Source organism: Anopheles marshallii, chromosome 2 (genome assembly GCF_943734725.1).
Source record: "Anopheles marshallii chromosome 2, idAnoMarsDA_429_01, whole genome shotgun sequence".
NCBI lineage: Eukaryota > Metazoa > Arthropoda > Insecta > Diptera > Culicidae > Anopheles > Anopheles marshallii.
The window spans coordinates 68,684,809-68,711,719 of NC_071326.1; the positions used below are offsets into that span (position 1 = coordinate 68,684,809).

A 26,911-nucleotide genomic window follows, 5' to 3' on the forward strand; every position below is an offset into this window, starting at 1 on the left:
GTTGCCGTTTGGTACAATTGCTTGAAGGCTTTCGGGATATAGATTAAGATGGAAGCCGGTTCTCCTACCGGGCCGATGTGTATGGTGAGGTTTTGTGGCCTTTATTTTGTTCACCTGCATCTTTGTGGCGTTTCCAGTTAAGTTGTGCACAGGTGGTGCAGTAGGTCCGCAAAAAAAAAAGAAGGTCACTATGCAGTTGACGATCGATTGGTGCTTTGTGTTGGTTTGATTGTTTTGGTGAATGTGTCAAAAAAGCATTCTGAGGCTGATGATTATTTTAAGGATATCCTTTCTCGCATTAGACCTAACCTGAATAGTTGCAGTAGAGTCAGGCTTGAGATTTTCTTTTATATGGCGCGGTGTCTTAAAAGCATAAGTGCCAAGCATACGTGATTGAAGTCCACGATAGATGTAGACTTTGCAGTTCAGCAGTGCAACAACAAAAAGCTTTTCACTTGTACCAACCATGACCAACACCTCCATCCATTACGGCTCAACCTGTCAAGCTGTATTAATCAATCTCTCAATCCACCACCTCGCCCCCGGCGCGTGTTCCAGCTCACTTCCTGCCGCATCGGTGGCTTTTATCTGATTTGCTCAATGTAATTTCATCACCAACCACGGGTGGGTTTTTGTTGTTTTCACTGCTATCTCTCCCCTGCCCCCGAACTCTACCCCCCCCCCTCCCCCCCCCCCCCCCCGCGTTGACCACAACCCAATCAACTTTCCCTTCGTGCAACTCTTCGATGCACCTCACCGAGAATCGGCCGTTAATGGAGCGCATTCACTTCGGATAAGCTGTTCGCGCGCTGTCTTACGTGTGTCCCCCGGCTTATGTGGCCGGTGGGGCAGACCTTAGACCGCGTATTGTTTCGCTGGGTGAAGATCGATAACCATAAAGCGTTCCATTTCGGTCGCCATATTTAAATCACCATACGATCAGTTGGGGGTTTAACAGGGGGTGGGTGTGGGGCCAGTTTATTAATGAAGAGAAGCGGCCCAACTCCATGTTTGGAACCGCCCGCTACCTGTTTGGAGCAGAATGGAGAAGCATTGAGAATTCTTGACGATTTCAGAAATGATGTCATCGACTGCAAGCTTGGTGGGCCAGTCTTCCCCACCTCTGGACGCACAACCACACTTAAATAGTCTTCCATTTTCCATCCAACATTGGGACGTGTTTGAGGTTAACTACCATATCGTTCCCATATGCGCTCGCGTATACGCGCGCGTATGTGTGTGAGGATAGAAAGTTTCCCCGCGAGCGATGGAATCAAAAATCTGTGCCAACTCCGAACTTCGTGTCGCCGGGTATTGAGGTTCCGGATCGTGAGGGAAAAGAATCGGAATAGATACTGGCGTGCGTAGCGTGTGTGTGTGTGTTGATTGTGAGAGAAGCAAGAAGAGAAAGTTTGTTTGCTTGTTGAGATGGCGCGGCGACGTTCGAATACGCGCACTGGGATGATGAGCGTCGTGTTGTCGAAAGAAGTTACCCGCTGGGTGTGGTGGCACTTGCCACTTACATCGGTGCTTTCCTTTGAACGTGCAGCGTGATTTGACTCCGGTGTGCCACTTTGCAATGCTAAATCTTCCCAAAGATTTAGACGAGCTGGCTGGGAGGAGCACCGTTCGCTAGCCGTCGGTGGAAAGGTCATGCACCAATTGTGAAGCAATCGATGGGAAAAATGGCTAATGATGCGTATTATTGTTGTCGGCCGGTACTAGGCGATGGAATGCTTCCCAAGAAATTAATTCCAGCGCGATACATCCAACTTTTTTGTAATACACTAGCGAGACATGCTTTACGTTTCGCCTTATTGATTGCATTAGCGAGACCTTTTCTTGTCCGGGGGAGGTTTTTTTTTCTCGCCATCAAACTTTCGATGTTTTGCCATATTGCGTACACGATCAGTGCATCTGGAGCCCCACGTTTAAAAATTCTTATCCACATCCTCGTTCGCCATTTAGCAACCGTAATAAAGAACAACATCACATCCCACCCCCGGCCCCAGCCAAGATGTTCCGGCGCTTGCGGGGTTTACCGGACGGCACAAATAAGACCCTGTCGGCTCGTTGTCACATTAGTTTTGGCAAGAGTTTTCAATCATACCCTCCTCCATTGTCTCCACCCTCCACTGCTATCCCGCGTTGGCCTTTTTGTTGGTGAGTTCTTTCTTGCGTGACCATGAAACCGATAAACCGAGTTTGTATGTTCCTCTTTTTTTTCTGTAACGTAAACTTTATGCGTTTGCTGAAACGAGGATGTTTTACAAAACGGTTTCCATTTGCAAAACCAATTGTACTGGCCTGAAAGAGTGGCTTGATGTGGTGAGCTGTAGGAGAAGGATTTAAAAAGGAGTTTTGGAATAAATTTCCGCAAGACTTCTTCTTAACAACTTCTTGTTAAAGCTCGAAACATGTGAGTGGCAGTGATCTAACGACACTTTAAATACATTTCTTTACACCCATAAGTGAGCGAAGCATCTCAAACATACCTCCGCTTATTCAATCGTCTCGCGAAATCCTAACGTCTGCAGTTGCGGGGACAAAAAATCAATGAAATCAGTCATGCTCCGACGCCGGCCCAGGCAATGGTGCATTGCTGTATCCTTACCGTGGTTGCGGAAGTGACGATGATGTGTGTTGAATTCGTGTACGATGAGAACAGTGCAGTCAGGGGATAATAATGATGCACGTTTCGAACCCTTATTGTGAGTGAGTGTTTGAAGATGGTTCGCTTTATCTTGCTGATCTCCACCCCGTTCTGCCCAGAGAGGAACTGAAACTTGAAACTTGCCGGATGCGTTAGATTATAATGAATATTTTATTAGAATTAAGCATGACGGGCTCGCACAGTGTGAGGTGAAAGATGAGCCGTTTTTTAATGTGCATTTTATGTGTTTCTGCTCGATTATCTAATGATGTGTGATACGCAGCAGGGAAACACCAAGCTGAAAGTGAACGCATTGCAAAAAGCAAAAGACGCAAAATCGAAGCAAAATCCAATCGCAGTGTGCACAGTGACTTCACATTAGCAAGCATGTGAGAAAGGTGCTATAAACAACGAATTGAGTAGAGAAGTGATCCTAGTAGACAGCTGTTGTACAGAAACAAACGATAAAAAAAACAGTGGTTTTGTGTGTAAATAAGTGACACTCAGATCGCCAACGAATAGTGAAAAGTGAAAATTCTACAACCAACCCTCCCCCCCCACCATCGCCCCGTTGCTTGAAGCACCCCCCCACATCCCTGATGACGCTATGTGCGAGGTTGCGACCCTGACCGACAGCAAGCAGCAACCATCGTCACCACTACTACTAGTCGGCATCATGGGGCAAACATCGTCCTCCGGGACGGCGGCCAGCAATAACAACAACAACAACCATCATCTGCAGCATGGTGGCGCGGGCCGGAACGGGAAGAAGATGTACCACCGGCACAGCTCGGTTCAACCGGCACTGGCCAGCATCAGGCTGCTGAAGAAGGAGAATTCGCTCACGGTCGGTGGAAGCGGGGCGAAACGGGACGCAGTGCTGCTGCAGAAGGCACGCACCGAAAGCCGCAACATGGACCAGTACGGGCTACTGTTGGCGAATGGGGGTGCTGCCGGTACGAACGGTACCGCGACGGCAACATCCCCGGTGGCCGCACCGTCCTGCCCGAGTGAAGCAACCACGGCCAGCAACGAGCTGACGGCGCTACTCGCCACCGGCAGTGCGGCCGAGGTGGACCGTTCGTCGACCTCCGTTGCGGGCAACGGTGCTAGCAGCCGCGAGTTCTTCAAATCGGGCGACGATACATACCACCGGACGGACTGTTGCTACTACCGCACGATGGACAACGGTTACCACAAGCTACCCTCCGATTCCTACCACAAAACGACCGAAGGATGCTACGTGAAGATGGCGGACGGGAGCTTCCGGCGGCTCGATTGCGCACCGGGAAGTGCGACCGACGGGGAGGAGGACGGTTCGCCGGCGGTGCCAGCGGTGGCGGCCGCGCCGCCGGTCCAGTACCGCGTCCGCAACCCGATGATGAAGTTTCTCAAGCGCTCCAAGTCACACACACCTGCCACGATAGCGCAGCTGCAGAAGGAGAAGGAGCAGCGAGAGCGGAAGGCTGCACCGCAGCACCACCGGCTCAGCACGATCCAGTCGACCGATGGCGCTGAGGGGGCGGGTCGTCAACAGGCGGCGGCTGCGGCTGCCGCACTCCTGCAGCATGCCGGCCATCACCAACACCATCCAAAATCTGTGCCAACTTCCGGACCGCTGCTAGTGTCGTCCACCTCGCAGCAACCGGTTCTGGCCACCGCCCAGTCGGGCCAGCCAGCGCAGCAGCATTCCCATTCGCACCAACACCATGCGCATCATCATCACCACCATCACAACCATGCCCACCCACCGTCCACCTCGTCGATCGTGGAACAGCAGGCCCAGGGCAACCACGGTGCCGCCACCAAGCAGAGCGGCGGTGCGGCGCTGCCGAATCATCAAAACCGACGCGTCATGGTGACGATGATCGATGGTGGGCTGCCGGTGGTGGCCAAGAGCAAGCCCATCCACGACAAACCGAAGAGTGCCAAAGCCCGCGTCCAGGAGGTGAAAAGGGATAAGGTAAATAGCGAACGAAACGTACACATGCGCGCACATCCACCTCTCTCGTGCGATTCGTACTTGTTGGGGATGTCGACGACAAACTCCCGATAGCTCGGTGGAGCTGTACGAGGGGATGGGATTGGGGGCGAATGAGCCTTATGTTTGTCCAACAAATTGAATATCAATTTCCGTGCCAAAAGGAGAATATAAATTTGGAAAAGCGATGGACGATGTGGTTCCGAGACTTCCGACGAAGACTTCCCGGTGGCGGGGTTTCCCCGTATCCAATGTCATGATTTCATCATTAGACGCGGGGTGGGATTCTGAGAAGAAATTAACGATTCCCGTTTCCCTTTGTCCCGGTTGCACTTGAACCTGAGAATGCCGGATGATGTGATGCTGGAAGGGACCACAATCTATACGTCTCGTCTATGGCAAATTTGTAAACGAAACCTCTCCGGAGATATCGCGCGTTAACTTCCATTAGCTTCGGGCACCATGTTTGGACTATTGCGGTAGATTAGGATGAATGGTATTGGAGGCATCCATTAATGGGACTCTGGTTGAAGTGGTTCAAGTGGAAGTCTTACCACAAGCCGAATATCCTCTTCCCAAACCCTACTCTATTGACGTAAGTCATATGAAGCTAAATGTTGCTCCACAGATGGACAACTACTCCGTTCTGCTAAGGATGTATTTTATAGCACAATCAGGGAGATCGTTTGCCATAAGCTACGTTGCACTCGCTCCGTCTAACGCCTCACATAGACCGTCACTGGGGCATGTACATTCGGCATCAGTGAATTGAATTGACCTTGAATTTTCACCCCTCCAGCAAATCGGAACTCCATGCCGGAGTTATTCTCCCCCCCCAGTAAAGGCAAACCTTTACTCCAATACTTTCGAGAGTTCTTGGCGAAATAGAACAGAAAAGGAAAGTGGATACATTAGAGCTAATCCACATTAGGTTAGTGACTAATATAGCGGAGCTGTAATACGCAACTACGTCCCTTCGGTGGCGACCTTTTAAGGGATGAATGTGTACCACACACGCTCGCAGCTTGTTATCGGCTTACCAGGAATCCAACAACAGCAACCGAAGCTAAACCGCATCAAATAGAAAACCTCAACACGATTCGTCCGGATACAGGGGGCTGCTTGTACAGCAGTGCGTCTTTTTAGGCATCTGGTGTTGGTTGCTGCTGTTGCTGAGGTTAAGCACTGGAAGTTGCGCGCGCATTCATCGGTGTGCCGCGACAATTGATTTTATCTTCCGCCGAGCGACAAATTCACTTCAAAACAGGTGCCCCAATGGCGTATTCTTCCGCACCGACCCGCGCATATATGTGCTCTAAATGTGTGTGTGTGGGCTGTGTGTTAATTTTGGAGCGTTTGGGTGTTGACCATTATCGATCCGTGCTCTGGCGGTACCTGAAGTACGCGTATCGCTCACATGTTGCTGCTGGTGGACGGACTCTCATGCGCTCACGACTTTCAAACTGCCTGGTGTGCCTCTCCCCTATCACCCCCTACCCCCTCCCTCCTCGCCCCGGCATGAGAACACTTGAACACACATGAGGCGTATGATAAGGCGATAACGAGCACACTGCGCTCCCTCCCCCTCTTTATGCTTCGAGGTCTGGAAAAATGAAGCTTTTCCAACTTTCCCGTCGCTTGCATTAGAGGATGGTATGAAGGGGGGGTTTCTAATACCCACATTTCACCTTCATAATGTGCTTTTTTTATGTGTGGTACGCGCCACAGTAAGTGTGTTGCACGGTGGTACCCCACTGTTTAAGCACATGTGTGTGTGCGTTGCTCTAGTGGTCTGCAACGCCTCTGCCGTTTTGGAGCGTCAGTAGAGGTTGACGTTCCTGCACAATCGCACCTTGCCTACCGTCACAGGTGCGCAGGGCTAGTCTAGTGGGACCATTGGTGCAACCAAGTCGTGGCCGAACGACTGCCGGGCAGTATAGGTACCACAGCTAAAATAGGGCGGTGCTGTGGCTCGCTAAGAGCAGCCGAAGCTCTGGTGACGTTTTTCGACCTTTTCCCGGCGAGCCGTTGGACGATGTCGCTGTCGTTGGCATTGTTACCGGAAGAAAAAGGTGCAACCATCTCACCGAGGTTCTCGCCTGCTTAGATGTGTCTCGTGTGTGTGTGTGTGAGTGTGCGTTGCTAAGTGTCACTAAGTCCATCCATCGAAACCTCCAACTCGCACGCGGATCGGTCGTGGCAGTTGTGAAGTTGTACACTAGCGTTGTGTGTTTTGGTGTGTGGATGAGCTCATACGGTTTTATTTTACTTTTTTCGTGTGTATGTAATAATTGTTGTGCGCTGTGCGAAAAGACACGAACCGAACCGCTCGATCTCCCATGGCACCCATGTGACAGGGGGTTGACCCCACCAGCCGTGCGTGTACTCCGTTACGAACGTGCAGTTTTCGACAACAGTTTTTCTGTGGTCCGATTGTCCGTGTTTCCTTACCTTCCATTTGCCAACCTCTAGCTCACATCACATGATGTGTTTGGTACTGGACCAGAGCGGGCTACAGATCAGTGTACAACACCCTCCTGCTCGGTCACTGTTCACGCTCTATCCCTGTGGACGGTGTACCGCTCGGCAAGGGTACGCGTAGGTGGATATTGGTGCTGGTGTCCCCATCAACGGAAGGCCAACATCTTTAACCACCCGGCCCCGGACCCTGCACAGATCTGCAGAACTGAGGGTGGAGGGTTTTTTAGTGTCACTCTCAGTTTCGCGAATACTGATCATCATTTGCCGTTCGGTCCCAGCGCTCTCGTTCACAGCACGGCGGGGGCGGGGGGATAGCACCGTCGTGCGGACATTTTTGTGTGTGCGAGCTGAAATTGTTATCTTTGCGTGTGACAGTACACCCGAGATAAGATTACCTTTCGGGCAACGCAAGGCTGCGATTGCTGTCAGAGGGCGCTACGGTCTCTCGCTTGCACTATCTGTGTTCGTCAAATTTACCGCCCAGGTGGACCACCACCCTCTGTAATATATATATATGTGTGTGTGTGTTGTGATTGTTCATGTATGTTAGCTTACATTTGTACCGTGCAGGGCGGCAACCCAAGTGTTTCGTGTTTGTCCAACACAGTTCACAGTGACGTCCGTTCCCGCGAGACTGTGCTTTGAGCTTTTCGGTGGAATCATTTCGGTGACGGATAAGCGCACGATGCGCATCACGATCATATCAACTGCATCTTTTTGTGTAAGCGTTTTTTCTTTCCCTCTTCGTCGAACAAACATAATGTGACATCCATCTTTAACCGAATCTACCTCCTTGCAGTGTGAGCGAGTAGGAGCATAACAGATATAGCGCCGCCAACCAGTTTTCTCTGTCCCTTAGCGCGCACCACGGACCAGAGAGAGTGAGAGAGAGATACGCTCAGAGACTTCAGGCCAAGGTGTATGTTGCTGGTCGAACTTATACATCGTGTTGCGGTGAAGATAAAAACACAGATACCGAACACTGCTAACATCCAGTTGTGCTAACCTCAATGTACGTTCCGGTGTGTGTATGTGTGTGATTGCCACGAATGAGTCAGCTTACAGTGTTCCGGCGGTGTCTAACTGGACTGACTGACTAACAGACGCGGCTGACTGGTCCCAGTCTGGCCGTTTCGGAACCGCCCGGGGGTTGTCCCGTGTATGTGTAAGCGGTCTCCAAACGGGCCTGAGCTGATAAGAGCTGTCATTCGCGACTCGGTCGGAAGTGAAGCACACAGGCGCAGTTTGTTGAATTGGTGCCGTTGTTTGGCACTCGCTGCAGCTTTCCGTTTTTCTGCGCATCCGGGCAGCGACTGGCAGCTGAAAGTGTTGTACCATCTTCCGTCGCAGTGTGTTTTCTAGCAACCGTTTTTTTGTTGTTTCGTTTGGTGGAGTTATATACCGAGGAGGAAGGGTGTGTGTAGGCCGCGTAGCGTGTGTGCTGGCTTACCATGAGTGCGTCGAAAGAGTTTGAACGGAACGAGGCGATACGCAAGAGCATACGGTTGAAGGCTCCGGTCAGGATGGAGGTTGCAACCACCACCCCACCCACATCCCCACCACCCATTACATCGCCCACCGCGACCAGACGTCCGGTGTCGCTGATGCCGTCGCCGTTACCGTTGCCGCGCACCGCTACGTTCGGTGTACGGGAGCGCAACCTACGCAACGAGCTGGACACCACGCAACGCCACATGCAGCGACCTTCGCCCGCACCGAAACCGATCCTCGGTACGGCCAGCAGTGCGCGTGTGGAGATACGCGACGGCTATTCGCTGAAGCTAAGCGACATTACCCGGGAGCAACCGGAGGCAGGCAAGGGGGCAGCCAATGGAGGTTCAACGGAGCCGGAACCCATCGCGGCCGACGAGACGGTCGATGTGCACTCGCTCTCGGTGCTGGAGACGCTGGAGCGTCAGATCAACACGATGGAGTTTGATGAGCGCATGAAGCAGCGGCGCGACCTGCTGCTACAGCCACCCGGCTCGCCCGGCTCGCCGATCATGAACTCCTCGCGGATGGTTTCGCGCCGTAAGGATCAGCGGCCCGTCCACTACGGGGAACTGCCCAGCCTGCTCAACACCGGCATCAGCGACGTAGCCACCGGCAACGGGTTCGGATATTTGGAACGGGAGGACAGTGTCGGCGTGGACAACGACAGCGACGACGATCTGGCCCATGCGCGACAGAATGCGTTCAAGCGGGGCGAGGAGGGTCGCAGCTCCACCGGCGGTGCGACCGGTTACAGCAAGAAATCGAAAGCGACTCGCGTCATCAACCGCACCGTTTCGGACACGAAGAACGCTGAGGCGGCCGTCAAAACGATGCGCCTGAAGAAACTCGCACCGAAACCACCGGGTGTGGTTGGTGTGAAGCCGTCCGCAACGGCCACGACAGCAGCACCGCCAGCTTCTTCTGCGCCCACCGACAAGGCGAAGGTTGGTTTGGTGGCAGGAGCTGGTCGGGGTAGCACCGCAACCGGGCCACCATCTGCCACCGGTAGCACCTCAACCACCTCTTCCTCGATGGGAAGCGGTGGAACGGCACCGGTACAACCGGTCACAGGTTCCAGCGGTACCAAACCTGCGGTGATCACGACTGAGAAGAAGATTAGTGCGGAGGTGCTGAAACAGTTCGCGGCCCAAACACAAAAAGTGCAGGTAACAACACTTCAGAGGGTGACGCGGCGCGCGCTGGTGCCGTGACCAGGATACAAAGCAACGGTTACATGGAACGGTCGGTTTAGCTTCGTTTTACAGCCTACAGGCTACGGCCCTGCGTTAGAGCATGATGGGAAAATTTCGCGAAGAACCTCCAGGAGTGTTTTATGACCTACGAACGACACTTGGGAATGGTTATCTTGGACCGTTTTTTTTTCGGTTGCTGATGGGGCTCTACAACATTGTGCCGTGCAAAGTGACAGTACTACAGGCCGGAATGAGTTGGAGTGTTTGTTTTTGTTGCACATCAAGTCTATTTCGGAGCTGGCGGGAGTGGGGTGCTATTTGTCGGGCAGACGGGCTGTTGGAATGTACCATCTCGAAAGTTTTCCATTCAACCACGCAGGTGTGCATTGGTGTGTGTTGTGATGTGTGAAAGCACAAACCAAGGGGAACGACATCTTTGTACCGATTGGGTGTTGCCCTATTCCGCTTATTGCTCACTATCTCGCTTATCTCGTGTGCTTGTTGTCGCTGGCGCGAGCACGGCCGATAAGATAAGTGGCAATTGCGCGACCGAATGCCATCAGCCTTCCACGTTGTGCCAGGCCGAAGGGTCGAAGCAACGACTGCACCTCACCTCGGGAGGATTTTTCATCCAGCTGCAGCTTTACCGTGGAAACTTTTCTCCAACTCAAGTTATGCTTGAAAAAAGCGCAACATGATGGAAAGCTTTTCAACGCAGAACTTCGCCCCTCGCACAACGCCGGGCCCGTTTAGTAAATGCCAAAGGTTCATTTGTAACCCCAGGTTTGCTGCGTGTTGATGGTGAAACTTTAACTTGCCGCTGCAAATGAACCACCCCGAGATATCACGGTCGGTGGTTGCAACCGGGGGGGGGGGGGGCTACCGCTTCTGATAGGTTTGAGGTTTTACGTGATCGATCACTCAAGCCTCCCGCGGCGGCTTGCATCAATTTCCGGGAACCCATAATGAAAGGAAAACAACATGCTAAAAGCACAACAAGCACAATAATTGAATCTCTCGTGCACGATGTGTGAAAGAGTTTCATTTCACAGACACCGTAAAGGCGTACACCATTTGCTCGAACGGTGGAAAATGAAGAAGTTTTTCTTCCCCTGAGGAGCATTTTATTGGTTATATCTTTGACCCGTGCTTATTAGAAACTCTGCGCATCGAAAGAAAAACACAACAAACCATTCTTAAGGCACGGAAACGAGTCTGCTGGATGACGTTGTGCTATGAATGAACGGGGGAACAAGAGTTTTCCACCGGGAAATTGTTACTCACCTGAGCAACACCCGGCGGTGGCATTCATTGTTGTTCATTTTACAGCGTCCTGTGTATGTTTGCGATTGCTTCTTTCCTTTGCGGACCAGCACCGCGAACTTCCATGCCCCAAGATGTAAGCGCAATTCTACTGTTCGTGGAAATAGTGTGGAAGCTGGTCGTAAAGAAAATTGAACTGAGTTGTATTTTTACGAGCCCGAGTTTAAGGTTTATGTGCGCACCACTGTGTCCCTTTTCGGAACTGATGGCTCCCGGACGACTGTTTGGCTGGTAATGGGGCAGCAAAAACGGTATGCAATGGTAAAGCCATTGCCGGCCGCCCTGGAACTAGTGTCCCGAGCCCCGGGGGGGTCTACGGGAAATTTACGACAATATTCAATAGGGTTCCGTGTTTGCGGGTATAAATACTTCTTTTGTTGATATTTTTTGTATGGGTGCGTTAATATGATGCTCGTCTTATGAGTCTCATAAGATCGTTTAATCAGCTTTTAGCCACAGCAGTGAAGTTGTCATATGTGAATGCTTCCAAAAGGTTTATAGCTGCTCTAATGCGGAATGGTTTACGATCGGCTTATTGGGAGCGATATGGGGAAATTCCGTACCGTACCGTCGGGATTAATTCAAATCGCTCAAACAAAGATATTTACTGAGTAAACCGGAAGCTCGGCAAGTGAAACGTTTCATCAGGAAGGTATTTGATGGGTATGAATAAATTCCACGAGTTGGTTCTCAACAACCAGCGGTTGTTTACGTATACGGTATCGAACGGGCAGTGTCGCGCTTCCTTCCGTTTCCACAAACACAAACACTTTGCGCGGCTGCGTTGTAGAATCCACCAGCCATGTAACGTCCACAAGGACGGCTGGCTCATCAAATGCAGTTAGAGTGAATATAATTGGCCTGTAAGCGGTTCGCTGCACGGCAACTAGCGGTCCCAGCCGTACCTTCTCTTTTCTCAAGGTGATCAACTCGATCGATCGACACCGCGCCAACCTGCTGCTCACTTAGCGCCGTTGAGATTTTAATCAACGGTGCACAATGGATGATGATTTTCTTTATGTAATTATTGCTGCACTTCCGTTATGTTAGCAGCAAAGTTCCCGATGCTGCTGCCAGTGCATGTTACACAGCCTTGACCTTCCTGGCCGGCTCTGAGCCATGTGCTCTTGGTGTGGAGCTGGTAGATTAACAACTAATACCATATGAAAACAACTAAGATGGAGTAAGCAATTCTGAAAAGGGCCCTCCATCAATCTTGGGTGCCGTTTTGGTCATGTCTCACCCTACCTCAGGGAGAACTTAAATGGAAATGTATCGGACTGGTTCAAGACAGACACGAATCGCTTCCATCTTGAGAAAATGTTTAAGCTTTTTATTATTGCTCCTTTACGATGTTTTGGGGTGTTCATCACCCGGAAAATTTGAACTTCTTGACTACTGCTGTGTCCGACTGGCCAGTGTATCGGCAACACACCAGCCACTGATTTTTCCCATGCTCCAATGGGCGTAAACAAATGCGTGAGAGCAGCGGACGACTTCCCGGCATTTTTCGTCCGAAGCGACCGGAAAGAAGAATGTGTGTCTGTGTGTGTGGATGCGATGATCTTTTAGTTTGCGAGTGTATTTTTAGACCTACGTCAGTCTGCATCGGGGGACTGTGGCAAAATCAGCATGAAGTACAACGGCGTAAACGCGGTACTATTAGACCGGCGTGTGTTCTATTTCACAGGTTGCGTTTTGGTTTTTTTTTTGCTGCTGTTGTTGCTTACCTTACTGTATCAAGCCAGTACTAACTGCGAAAAACCCCGGCTTGTGTTACCGTTTCTGTTTTTGTTGCACTCTCGGGCGAAAGGTTATGCCTATTATTAAAGCTAAACTTCTGTTTTGCTGCGAGAATATCACTCTCCTCCGACCCACGGATGGTGTTTGACGGGGAAGATTGAAGCACGCGCCACCATTTCCGAACGGTTTGTTTGGTACGTAACGCACATTTTTACGACTTTCGCCTCGGACTGGTTTGGTCTGTTGCGTTTGAAATACTTCTACCGGTCAATCGGCATGGTTTGTCATAATGCTGCCTGATTTATGGGCGAGAGTTGTATCGATTCCTTTGCCGACTGGGTTGTCGGAAGGTTACAGGCGAGGACAGGCTAATCTAAAGCGGTGATGAAGGGACCAGATGATGGCATTTCCCCCAGCACATCTCCATCCAGGATGGACATTCGGTTACGAGTTGCATTTGCATGGTAGAAAGGGCGCACAGGGTGTCCAATTACCAATAAGCTCACACTAATCTTTCTTTCTTCCTACGATCCACAGGGCTCACCAAATATGCAAATGCGCGGTACACCCGCCCGATGGCGAACCGGCGAGGAGCACATCGGCAAGTACAAGCTGCTGAAAACGATCGGCAAGGGTAACTTTGCGAAGGTGAAACTGGCGAAGCACGTCCCAACCAACAAGGAGGTCGCCATCAAGATTATCGATAAGACCCAGCTGAATCCTTCCTCACTGCAGAAACTATACCGAGAGGTAGGTACAACGAAATAACCCCCTCGAGCAGGAAGTCAGTGAAGCAATTCGTCAGGCAGTGTTCCTCCCGAACTGGGGCCAAAAGCGTTTGGGTGGCTGATGCTTCAAATAAGCAAATTATTCCGTAGAAAGACCACCCTGCAATCAATTTCACTTGAATAAGTCTCTCAGTGGCATAAAAGTGAGGTAGTGAAAAAAGGGTGGGTTTTTAATACACAACGCACATTTACCAACTACATTCGTTAGGTTTGCTTGCCTTGCGTTAGGTTTGAGAGTTCGCGCGTACATCAAGATAGCGCGACAGTTGAATCTAATCTGTAATTCATCGTAATTACACTTTCTTATCAGGTAGTCTTCACCTGCGAAAGTTAGCTAATTATGCTTTGTTAGCATTGCGAAGGAGAAGCGTGGTTGTGATGTTGGTTGATAATTACTGCTTTGCTATCATTTGAAGAAAAAGTTAATCTTTACCTCGGTGTGGTACGCTTGATAACCATATTCCGAAGAATTGTGACGCGTACAATGAAATGTATTTGAGATTTAATGTCATTTAGTACTGGGCGGGTCGGTGGTGTATTGGTAGCGGCGCCGGTCTTCTCACGACAGGACCGGTCTAAAATCCCATCTGGACCAATGCCCCGTACGCAGGACTGATTATCCAGCTGCGGGTAAATAAAGTCAAAGAAAGCTAGAAATGTGACATAAGCCCTCATGAGGTTGTTGCGTCGATAAAGAAGAAGTAACTGGGAAAACCAAATCACACTCGATCTTTAATTTGATATGCGCATGGTGTACTTCCTTTGCTCCATGCAACAGGTTTAGGAAGTCATTTTGAACAAGACTCTTGCTCGTCGTACAGGTTTTATAGTATTTTTATAGCGCGTCTGTAGATATGCAATTTGTAGAATTGCGCAGACCCACGATCGTAATAAGGCCATCAAAATATATCCGAGCAAAAGTAATGGCATTGTACCAAGGTACTAACTAATTCTCTATCTACTTTTTACTTTTGCAGGTGCGAATAATGAAAATGCTCGATCACCCGAACATTGTGAAGCTGTTTCAGGTGATCGAAACGGAGAAGACACTCTACCTGGTGATGGAGTACGCGTCCGGTGGCGAGGTGTTTGACTATCTGGTCGCACACGGCAAAATGAAGGAAAAGGAGGCCCGCGCCAAGTTCCGACAGATCGTGTCCGCCGTACAGTACTGCCATCAGAAGCGAATTATACACAGGTAAGGAGGATGGTTGTACCAGCGACTCGCCGTAATATACATGTTCCGATTAAACAATTTTTGCTCACCATTTTACAGAGATTTGAAAGCGGAAAACCTGCTGCTCGATAGTGAGATGAACATTAAGATAGCGGACTTTGGTTTCTCGAATGAGTTCACACCCGGTTCGAAGCTGGACACGTTCTGCGGCTCGCCCCCATATGCTGCGCCCGAACTGTTCCAAGGCCGCAAGTACGATGGTCCGGAGGTGGACGTGTGGTCGCTTGGCGTCATCCTCTACACCCTGGTCAGCGGTTCACTGCCATTCGATGGCGCCACCCTGAAGGAGCTGCGTGAGCGCGTCCTGCGGGGCAAGTACCGGTAAGTATGGCTGTGTGTCAAGGGTATCGCACCTATCGTCCCAGCTCCAGCGACAATCATTCTCGATGCAAAAAAGAGTGGTATAATGTTTGTAAAAAAAAACAATGAAATGATTCTTAACATCACAATTATTCATCCCCCGACACTCCTTGTGGCTGTTTTCGCGGGCAGCATTCCTTTCTACATGTCTACCGACTGTGAGGTCCTGCTGAAGAAGTTCCTCGTCCTCAACCCATCGAAGCGCGCCAACCTCGAAACGATCATGAAGGACAAATGGATGAACATGGGCTATGAGGACGATGAGCTGAAGCCGTACGTCGAACCGTTGCCCGATCTTAAAGATCAGAAACGGATAGGTAAGACGGGTACTGTATGCTCCACTAACTACTCAACTTGTACACTTTGCTGTGGCGTGTTGTTGTTGTTGATGTTTGTCATTTGTCGTTTTGTTGTTCTTTCTTCTGAAATCTCTCTCACGTACATTCGTCCATTAGTTTTCCCCGTTTCGGAACGTTTATTTGGCGTTCTATTTTGCAATGAACGATCGTTGCATTCGGGCAACAAAATTTTATTTCCGTCAGATGTGTTATCGCAAGCGATAAAGTGCATCATTTTGGGATGCATTTAATGCATTTGACGGACGCGATTACGGTTTAGTTTTTACTCACATTCCGCTCATACATCGAAAAGGTGTCGCAAATTACCATTTTATCTTTCTTTATTCTAATATGCGCTATCTGTACAAAACGAGATAATTCAGGGTACTATATGCTACAAGAGTTAACTCATGATAACTCGTGGTGTAAATTAAATGCATAATTTTGAATCTTTGTCATTTTTAATACTTAAAAGTATTATGTGCCCTTTCGTACTCCTAAATCACTGTTTCGAGATGGTTCAGAAAAGGTTTTTGTATTGGGTTTTTTTATCACTCAAACACAACTAATTTATCGCGCTTGTATCTATTTCATCGCATCGGCACTTTACTATCTTATCAGCGCACCATTTCAAACGTGCACACAAGCATCAAGTCATGGATTTTATTGCGGTTTTCTCAAAAGACTCTTTACGTCGTGTATTTGTGTTGTTGTTGACGATAAACGGTGGCAAAAAAATATTTGCCATTTGTCGTTTCCTGAACATTTTGATACTTTGCAACTTTTTTCTTAACCAATCACAATCACGCGTGCAAGCAGTTGAGTAAGAAATCTTCTCACAATCGAATTCGCACCTGGTTCGATTTTTTTTTACGGCCACACTTTAGTTTGCACATTTCTGTGAAAATTTCATTGCACTAATGACAATTACGAATTACGAATCGCTTTGTTTTTCAGTGCATTTATCCTACATTTTCTCATACTTGTTACTATATGTTTTACATATCCTTCAGCAATTTCAATCACCTTTAATTTGTTTTCAAGCAAATATGTGTTTTTGTTTATTATTTGTTTTAGTTTGCCGTGCCCAATTCTCATCAGAAATGTGCTCTCTGTCTATAGATTTTTGACTTTCATGACCTTCATGCTGGCCTTTCGTACGCGAATTATCTCGTTTCGTTGTGATGTCGTAGAGCGTAGAATTTGAGTAACTTAAAGCTCTTTCCTTACCAACTCTATAATGTGGTGGGATGAAGAGCGGCTCCCGAACGACATATTCCATTACCATTTTCAAATATTCCAAAATTTGTTAATAATAATATTTTAAATTTTTTTCTCAAATTGATTTAAAGTAGTTAATTCCTATTCTAATGTGCATGTATTTTGCTGTTCTCGTAGATTTAAAAGTGTTGAACGCCTTGAAAAGCTTACCACGTCATTCAATCGCTCCCGGATAGTAAGCGAAAATTATGATCATTCCATAAGTATAGCTCCAGTTTCAATGTTACATGAAATTTTATTCATTTTTTTCATGCATTAAAGAATACAATATATTTTTGACAGTTGTTCGATTTCGATTGACACAATGAGGAAAGAACGTAGTTAACATAAATTTGTGTGATATTATTTCGCGCAATCATTTTTCATGTTCAACGTGCGCGAAAAGAACCTGGCAGAACTTTAGCGAGTACGTGTTTTCGGTTTTGTTTTTTGATATGCATTGTTGTGGAATGTTGTTTTTTTGATACCCGTTGTGTTATATGTTTCGGTCTTGATGTTTTATTCAGAAGTAATTCGAACAGATGCGATTGACTGAAGATATATGAATTTGAAGAGAACCAAACGTCACTATCCAACTCAACACGATCAAATTGGCCGAAGTAATTTCGTCTCATTCATATCCTTCACTCGAGTGCTACTAATAATGACCCTATTCCCCCGAAGAGAAAATAAAAAGCATAACAACTCCTTTGTAACGTAAATAGTGTATATGTCTAACGTAAATATATGTGTTCAACTGTCTGTTTCGCATTCGCATCCTATAATGATTTTTTCTGCTTTCTTTCTTTCTCTTGTTTCTCGTTTCATTTGATTTTCTCATCATACAAATATTGTCCGTGCCCGTGCGCTGTCCATAAACCTGCCCGCGATCTGTCGCACAATGCTCTAACAACGACCCATGTGCACCTCTGTACCGTCTGTGTGTACGTGCACGCGCGCGTACGTGTGTATGTGTTGGGTGTGCTGGGCCCAACGAAACCGATGCAATTCCGTGGCGTTTTAATATCCTGCACTCTTCGCTATTCGGATATCGCTTGATTTGCACACAAATCAAACTGCGAAAACAAAACAATAATATTCAAACACCAATCACCACCAACCAACTAAACCTTCTTCCTGGCCACAATTCGAAACCTCACACATACGTGCGTGCAGAAGCGCTAGTCGCGATGGGCTACAATAGGCAAGATATTGAAGATTCATTGGCAAACACCATGTACGATGACGTATTCGCCACTTATCTACTGCTCGGAAGAAAAAGCACCGACGTAAGTTTGGGTTTTTGCGTTCTTTTTCATGTTACGTTAAGTTTCCCTACAATTGCGTTCCTCTTTTCGCCAGCACATTACTATCAAGCAGAAATCTACTATCCTTTCTTGCTGAAACACCTGCTCTCTTATAACACCATTCATATATGGTGGTACTTTTGTTGTTTTCCTATCACATATTGCAACCTTGTAGGTTATTTCCAATCGTCCATTTCCTTCCACTCTCCTTCCTGTGAATCGTGCTGTTGCTTTCTGGAACCATTTCTTTCCCTCTAACGTATTGTGCGGTCTCGTCTGTATCAGTAATCGAAAAAATCCGACACAATTTCATCCTAATTAAATTAGGTTTCATTACAAACCCGTTGACATGGCGCTAATCAAGCCATCCTCCCTTTCTGTTGCTCGCATTTTTTTCCCCACCTGAGTTGGATTAGTTTAGTGGCTCATTTTTGTTCTCTTACACTTCACAAAACAAAATGCACATTCACGGAAATTTTACCTTCTTTTCAATGTTTACTCTCACCTCAAAAAGCTGTATTTAAAGCTGTTAATTTAATTACTAAATTCATGCCACATTTATCGCGGATACAGCTGATTTGTTTTGTGTTTTATCAGTTATTGAGCGTTTCAATCGCGTAGTTGAACGTGCAGTTATTTTATAGTTCTTTTCGTCTGACTTTGTTCTACTTTTTTCTTGTCTATTCGATTTTTTTACTATTCCTTCCTTTCTTAGTTTTGCTTCTCGCCGCTGATCTTACAAAAACCAGCACGTAGCAATACAAATTCAATCAGTCTCCCGTTTAGTTTCATTTCGAAGCTCATCGTCCTCCTGTCATATATAGTATTTAGATTTTAAAAACATCATAATTCAGTGAAATGTGTACAGAAAAGTCAGATAAGCAAAGCTCGTTCAATTCACCGGCGCTGGAATGTATCTTGATGGAGCAGGAACGGTTCGGTTCGGTTCGGAAAAACAGAAACAACTTGTACTTAAATTATGAATTACAATGCTCCGGGTACACGCAATACAATATTCGTGCACAAAACGACACCGCATTTGATGTGACGTGAGAAATTGCCCAAAGCGCAGTGTACATCGATTCTGAAGCGGTTAAGAAGATGGCGTATCTCACATGAACACATGATAAGGAACCACGGTCGCATCCATCCATCTTCCTAAGCACCGTCATCGTCGAAAGGAGAACGGCTGTGTATTGTAGATTGCTGCACTGCGCCGTCATTGCTCGGGTGTGATAAATATTTGCACTTGCTGTGCGGTACTCACAGTAGCATCTCGTTACGGCGACACCGTGTCCTTCCGCGCAAACGACCGATCATGGCACCACTCGGATGTGGCCCCGCGCATATAGGCAGGGCAATAAATTCCAATTAATGAAACTGGCAGTCAGACGCGCACCTAAACCAAACAACAGACCACAAGGTCCCGGACCGGGCTGTCGTGCGGATATTGCCATCTCGGCACGATGATACTATGCTCACGTGTTCAGCGCGTATGTGGGATGGAAGCGCATCAACTACTAGTGGACTTATTGTCTCCATAACCGTTCTGAGTTTCATCCCGGCGCCGGTGTACAGAGCCGCTTGTGCAATTTCCAAATATGTCCCTCCTTGCAAAACAACAGAGTGTCTAAGTAACTAATAAGAAATAAGATTTTGGCCTTTTTTTTCGAACCATAAAGGCAACAGATTTGTTTTGTTCGTCCGTGCCCTACTCATCCTGTGCATTATTTCGTTCAGCACCACACAATGGAACTAATGATAAATCGCTAACGGATTAATTTCTTTTCTTTTTGCATTGCGTACGATGAACCGCTCATTGGCTGTTCGATGTAATAGTCCGAGTCGGACGGCTCCCGGTCCGGATCGTCCCTGTCGTTACGTAACATTGCCGGCAACGAGGGTGCCGCAGCCGGTAACTCCCAGGTGCAAAGCCCAACGCATCGCGGCGTGCATCGAAGCATATCCGCGTCCAGCACCAAACCAAGCCGGCGAGCCTCCAGCGGTGGCGAAACTCTGCGTAAGTATTGTACTTGGTTTATGATATAACATCTTTCCATAGACACACACACGTACCTTCTGTAAGAATGTCTCGGCAACATGTCTTTAAATGTAGAAACTTCTTTAAATTCTATATATTTTAGGCGATTTTTTCTGAAATAAAATTTAATACTATTTAATATTAGTATACCATGTCTAACAGTCACAGATATCATTTACGAGTAAAAACCCTTCTGGTTAGCACTAAAAAGGCACTGCAACTTCAGAAATCCTTGGTGAATTGTTCCTCTGTCATATCAGAGGGTTCACTGCATGGATACATATTTTCTACTAACACCCTGTATTCCAAATATGTCCCCGGGCGACAGAACGTTGCGAACGTCCCGGGGCTCGACGGTATTGTCATGAAAAATTTAGAAATCTTCCAACGCTTCATTACAGGCGTCGGTCCAACGACGGCCGTGGCCGCAGCCGCAGCTGCCGCCGCTGTCGGAGCTGGTGGTGGTGGCGTGGGCGGCGGCGGTGGTGGCGGTGTCGTCGGCAATATTGCGGCTACAGGCGGTACCGGTACGGTGGTCGGCGGCGGTACCGGCGGTGGCGGTACGGCCGGTGTCACCGGCAACAGTGTTCACGCTGGAGCGAACAGCAACCACAGTTCAGGCACTGGCGGTAGTGGCGGCGGTGCATCTGAAAGAACATCGATGTAAGTATCGGTTAAGGCTTAGTCAAGGCGGAGGTATAATATACTTATCCTTTTTTTATTTTCTGTTCACAGAAGCAGTAATTTCAAGCGTCAAAATACAATCGACTCGGCGACGATCAAGGAAAATACGGCACGGTTGGCCGCACAGAATCAGCGACCGGCATCGAGCATAACTAAACCGATTACCTCGGTAGACAACTGTAAGCGGAATCCTTTCTGTTTTGTCGTCATTGTATAGCATGTAGCATCTTACTAATGTGGCAATTTTTTCCTATCCCACTATGTCCTAAACCCTGCAGCATCGATCTCCAGCCCGGCGAAAGCGCGTACTACCAGCAGCAGTACGAGTACCAAGTACGACCCGAGCAACGGCTCCCGGACAGTAGGCCCCAGTGCCGGCCTAATGCCCAGACGGTCCACGACGCTGTACGAGAAGACATCGTCCACAGAAAAGACAAACTCCACCACGGATCCAACGTAAGTGTGTCCGACGATGGCAACACCTGATAAGTCTGCACAGTGGACCGTAACACCACTCACGAGACGATTGAGTTTTGTAGCAATCGACTTCCCCCGTCACAACTCGAATCTCCTTCATTGTTCTTACGTGGTTTATTAGGTATCGTGCAGTAAATCTGATATTAGAATGGAATGGAAATGAGCGCCAATCATCCTCCAGTTCCAGTTGTCGGTTATTAGTTGTTGCGTACCAGTGTCTTTCTGATCTCAATCAGCCATACCTAGACACGTACGCACTGCTGATCGATTAATTAATCTAGGCTAGTTTCTTGATCTCCACTGTTCCTCCACATATCATACCTTACCCTTTATAAGCGCCTGTGTGTGTATTTGGATATTCAATTGTTTACCCCGTTTTTTTAATGTTTCTTTTCACAAACTGAAAAGCTGCACCGGTCAACACCTTTGTTTCGATTTTCACCTGTGTCCCTTGGTCTCTAGAAATTTGCCAATGAGATCTTAAAAGGTTTAGAGTGTCTTTGGTTTCTTTAATGCGTGCGTATTCAACAGAAATGGTATCGAATGTTGGATTAAATCTTTAGCTAGGATAGATTTTTTACAGGATGTTTTGTTTGTTTATTGTTTGTCTTCCCCATTTCGTTGTAGTGAATCGAATTTTGCTCCTGGCGTGAAAAAGTATTTTACTCTGTTACAATTTAAATAGAAGGAAGGCTATCGTTACACAAACAAACACTGTACAAACTTTGCTTTCGTCTGGTTGCATCTGTATACAAGATTTGTTAGTCACAGTTACCGTTTGCGAGGTTTTGCTTTGTTGGTGCTGGTTGTCTCTTTGTTTTGTTTTTGAGTGTTAGCATTATGATTTTTCCATTTCCCTCGAAGAAGAATACATTTACCATTCGCAGAGTTCATACTATTGGCTTAAAGAGTTATCACGTATTAGAACAGAAGAATTTAACTAAATTTTCCCATAATCCTGATATACATTTGTTTTCTCTGTTTTTTTTACTCTCTGTGCCCTGCAATGCAATCGGCGACACGACATCTCTTCTCTTTCTCTCTTTCTCTCTTTCTTTACATTACGCTTGCTTTCATCGTACACAAAATTGTATTCCGTACTTGACGATACATTGCGCTGAAACTAATACTAATAAATTTGGGGGCAAAAACCAATATTACCCCCTATACTCACCTTCCTCCGGTATATAGTAGCAACAGTTTCGTCGCACCAATACCCGAATTCAACCGTGGCAACTCGGCATCGGCGGCTACTGGTGGTGTGGGTAGTGGCGGCGGCGGAGGTGGTAGTGGGGTCGCCAATAATGGCAGCGCTAACACTACCGGCACGGGAACCACCGGTGCCACAACCGGAAGCACTACCGGCACCACTGGCACTACTGCCGGCAGTGGTGGTGTTAACGTTGGCGGTATGGGTGGTGGAAACGGTGGTGGTGGTGGTAGCGTTGTAGGAGGCGGTGGTGGTGGCGGCACCGGTAAGGGACATGTCAAGAGTGCATCCGTCTCCAGTCCCGGTCCGTCAGCCGACAGTACTACCAATAGTGCCGCCACGAACGATCCCCTCAGACAAAGGTATAAAACACAATGTTCTCTAGAATTGTTGTTTCGTTGTTTTTTGTTCTTTTTTTTACTTTTTCGTTCTTTCATTGCCGTTGTTTGCTCGTTTTTCGCTGACTTGTCGAAAAACTGGCACTGTATGATGTTTTTTTTTCTTTCACATTTCATTATTCTACCGAATCAATGATCCGTTTTCGGTTTATCTTCTTTGCAATAAAACGTGCTATTCATTTACGCTCTATTTTCTCATGATGTGGATTTGTTTATTTCATCATCAAACATTTCTTTCGCATTACCTCACCTTTTCTGCAACATGGTTCAGGTTTTTTTTTCCATGTAATTTTGTTTTGAAACAATTTTTACATTTGTTTACATATATTTGCATTAACCAAAAGAAACTTACTTATACACTTCCTTATACATATTTGCCTCCTATCGATCCATTCATTGAGCTGGGAAACATGAAGTTTCTAACTATGTGTGTGTGTTATCATACTGTGCTTTCCATTTCGTCTATAGTTTGATTTGACTGATACATTACTGTTTCTTTTTTATTCTCTATTGCGCTTTCTCGAACTGTGTACGTTCTGCGAAAGTTTGTGTTCAACATGCCAAGTGGCGCATAACAGCCATAATTTGTATCAATGGCTATGTTTTCTACTATTGGTTTGCTTTAAATTTCACCACGTTTCATGTGCCGTTTAATACTTCTGTATTATTGGATTGCTTCTCATTCAATTTCATTGTCCTTTTTTGTTTACTTTATATCATCACTCCTCATTTTTCGGCATTGTATTTCAAATTATCCCTACATAACCGAATTGTACGAACGGAAGAGATTCTGTTTCTTATCATTATCTTCTATATCTCTTTTTCTTTCCCATCTAAATCTTGATCTCTCTCAACGTCATGCCCGGCTCGGAATTTTCTCGTGCCACTGTACCGTGCAATGTAAAACCAATTCTGAAACAAACACCTGACCGCGACACTACCGTCTATCGGCTGACGGGTGATTTTTGGTTTGTTTTTGTCTCAATCCTCAACCACAACTGCGCGCCCTGCAAACGCTCGCGTGGGCCAAACTGTTTCGGCCCTGTGCGCGATTTGGCATTTGCGACCACAATAATGATGCCAACACCGCGTGGCTCGCGGGAACCGTTCGGGAAACTACCCGTTGGGCATATTTCCCGCCAAACGCATGCAATGATACTGAAATGGTTGAACTTTTCGTACTCGTATACTCGGTAACCACCACACAACTTTTCGGTGAGTCACTACTTCCCACAAAACAAATTCGTTGGGTGAATTAATTTTGGGGATAACTTTTACGCCATTCCGTTGTTTCGTTAACGTCTTATGTTTGTTTCGAGTAATGGTTTACCAATTTTGGGTTGTAAATGTTTCATTTTGATCTTAAATTTGATCTCTTTTCGCTTCAATGTATTCTCATCTCGTACGTTCAGTTTTTCGTTAGTATTTTTTTTATCTACTATCGTCATAGTTTACACTCTCGCGCTTTCTGTCTAGTTCTGCTTCTTAAACACAGATTCGATACCTGTCCTCTTTCGTGTTGTTTCGCTCTTACGCTGACGTTTGTTGATAGCTTGTGCACATCAACCCATGTTGCTATTTTACACGCATATAGTTTTCATTCGTTAGTTTGTAAATCTCTTTCACTTTCGTAAACAAATCTCTTCGTACTCTCCTTGCTTAAAATGATTTAGTCTTCTAATGGATGATTGTTTGATGGTTTTATTTTGCCTCCTGAATATTTGTTTTTGCATGATAATATATTTATGTTTCCGTTGGTGTATCGAGCTCTTCACGATATGATAAAAGATTACGGCTTAGCTCAGCGAGGTGCTTTCCAGCTCACTCTCTTTCGAGCTTTGCTCGTGAAATTATATCATTTATATGCATTAGTGGGATGTATGTCCTTTACGTATTCACACGTCATCCTATAATTGATGCCGTTCGTGCGGCCTTCGACAGGAAGGACTTCTAATAGACCTCGCCAAGCGGTCCGTTTGACATGAAAACCTATGAATAGTACCAGAACTTCGAATGCGACTTCTTAGAACCTAGTCAAAGACGATGACGCACGCCGGGACCCAAATTGTACCGTTGTCGTCGAGGCTAATGAGAGCCGTCCAAGTCTTGCTCTTGCATGTTAGCTTTGCTGTGTCCAACTCATAAGCTATTTATAGAAGCTCCGCCCGTGGTTCGTTCCGTTGACCGAAGGCGATCGGTTTTGAACGTTACTACCTTGGGCAACATCTTCGAGCTCCAGTATTGACGTGTGAATACGGATTCATCGATTGTTGTAGAGCATGCACACAAAGAATAAGACACTTAATATTCAATGTTTATCTTATGTTAAGTTCTTTACGTGTACATACCACATTAGAGCTCGTTCTTGTGCATGCTAGAACTAATTGTATATAAACCTTATCACTGTAATGTTGTTCTCAAAGAACGACTTCGTTCGAATAGTGGTTCCCCTCCAACACTTCCTTGTTCCGTTTACCACCGAAACCGTCCAACAAGAGATCTACGCATTCTCTTTGCATTTTAAATACGTCTCGCAATGAATCCCAACGGCTCTTAGTGTTGGAAAGTGCATGGGAAGTATATACATGCATCCAACATACAAACACGGTCTTTTAATTCTACGGCGTGTTACAATTTGAAGCAACGCAACAAACTGTATCTTTTGCATACGATCGATACATTGATGTGAGTCCTTGTTTGTCGGTACGGTAAATTGTTATTATGGCAAGACGATTAACATTTCCGCAGTTTTCCAATTGCGGTTAAGGAACAAACCACTTTTTTTCACTGTATAGTTTTCCCATGAATGCGTGTTCCAACTTTTCTTCATCTACTCCGGTTTCCACAACGGTCATTACATGCTTCTCCACGATATGGTTTGAATCGTTTGTTGAGTTTATGCTTTTCATACGGGTTGTTTGCGTTTGTTTTGAATCTTCTGTGGATTTTGTTTCGTTTTGATTCCTTATTACGACTTTCCATGATTGTTTTGCTTCCCAGTTTTGTTCGGTCCCACGCTTTATGTTCGATTGTTTCATGTTTTATTTATTTTCTTTTTCTTTTCATGTTCCCGTCCGTAATGTACCGAATTTTTGGCTTCGATCATGTTTCCGTTTCCTGTGACCGTTGTGTCGTGTGTCCCGTTTTCATTCCCGTGACTATCTGCGTCACGATTGGTCTGATCTTCGAATGGCCGTGTCAACGCGTTGACGTCCCCCAACCATACGACGTTGTCTGCGATGTTTTATCCTTTTTTACTTTTTTTCTTTTATTACTCTTCCCAACACCAACACCACCAATCCCCGTAATATTGTGGTTTTAAACTTGAATTGTATGTGTGCCATTTTGTACGAACGATTTTACGTGCATATGTCTTCGGCTGCATAAAATGAACCGCTCAACTCACCTTCTTTTGCGAATTCATGCCTTCCCGAACGATGAAACATTCTTTTTCCATGTCCCAAACAAAAAAAATGCATATAACAAAACAAAATCACGGAAATATCCTTACCTTCCTCTTTACAATCGTGCAATTTTCGAAATATTACTATATCTATATATGCAAACACAATCACACGACCCCCCACAACCTTTACACACTTTCAATCCAAAACACTACATAGCATGGTGAATCGCAATAGTCTTACACCAGCCGTTAATTCTTCCAGACAACCGGTTGCATTTCCCAGGAATGTTCCATCGCGATCGACTTTCCATTCGGGTAAGTGTGTAGTGTGTGCGCGTGCGTTCATGACCAGGAGATTGTTTACTATTTACAACTCAGCTTTTTCTTGCCTTCCCGTTTCACACCACTTTTTCCACATCGCTGTAACCTCTGCATTTCTGCATCCTCCAGTATATCTACCGCCTGTTTCTGACAACAGACGAACCGATGTTTGCCTTACTTTAGAGATCTGTTCGTTTAGATACATGTGGATGCTAA

General features: G+C 46.7%; 1 protein-coding gene across 1 annotated transcript in view; it reads left to right on the plus strand.

The window, feature by feature from the left end:
- Nucleotides 1-3,260: 3,260 nt before the first annotated feature.
- LOC128719881 (MAP/microtubule affinity-regulating kinase 3) overlaps nt 3,261-26,911 on the plus strand; it is a 34,766-nt gene continuing 11,115 nt past the window's right edge. The window contains exons 1-12 of the mRNA XM_053813521.1: nt 3,261-4,616; nt 13,406-13,618; nt 14,634-14,854; nt 14,933-15,214; nt 15,386-15,579; nt 18,028-18,140; nt 19,998-20,178; nt 20,577-20,862; nt 20,935-21,062; nt 21,162-21,339; nt 22,552-22,932; nt 26,592-26,689. Coding sequence (XP_053669496.1) covers nt 3,261-4,616; nt 13,406-13,618; nt 14,634-14,854; nt 14,933-15,214; nt 15,386-15,579; nt 18,028-18,140; nt 19,998-20,178; nt 20,577-20,862; nt 20,935-21,062; nt 21,162-21,339; nt 22,552-22,932; nt 26,592-26,689 — 3,631 coding nt within the window. The remainder of the gene's footprint in view (nt 4,617-13,405; nt 13,619-14,633; nt 14,855-14,932; nt 15,215-15,385; nt 15,580-18,027; nt 18,141-19,997; nt 20,179-20,576; nt 20,863-20,934; nt 21,063-21,161; nt 21,340-22,551; nt 22,933-26,591; nt 26,690-26,911) is intronic.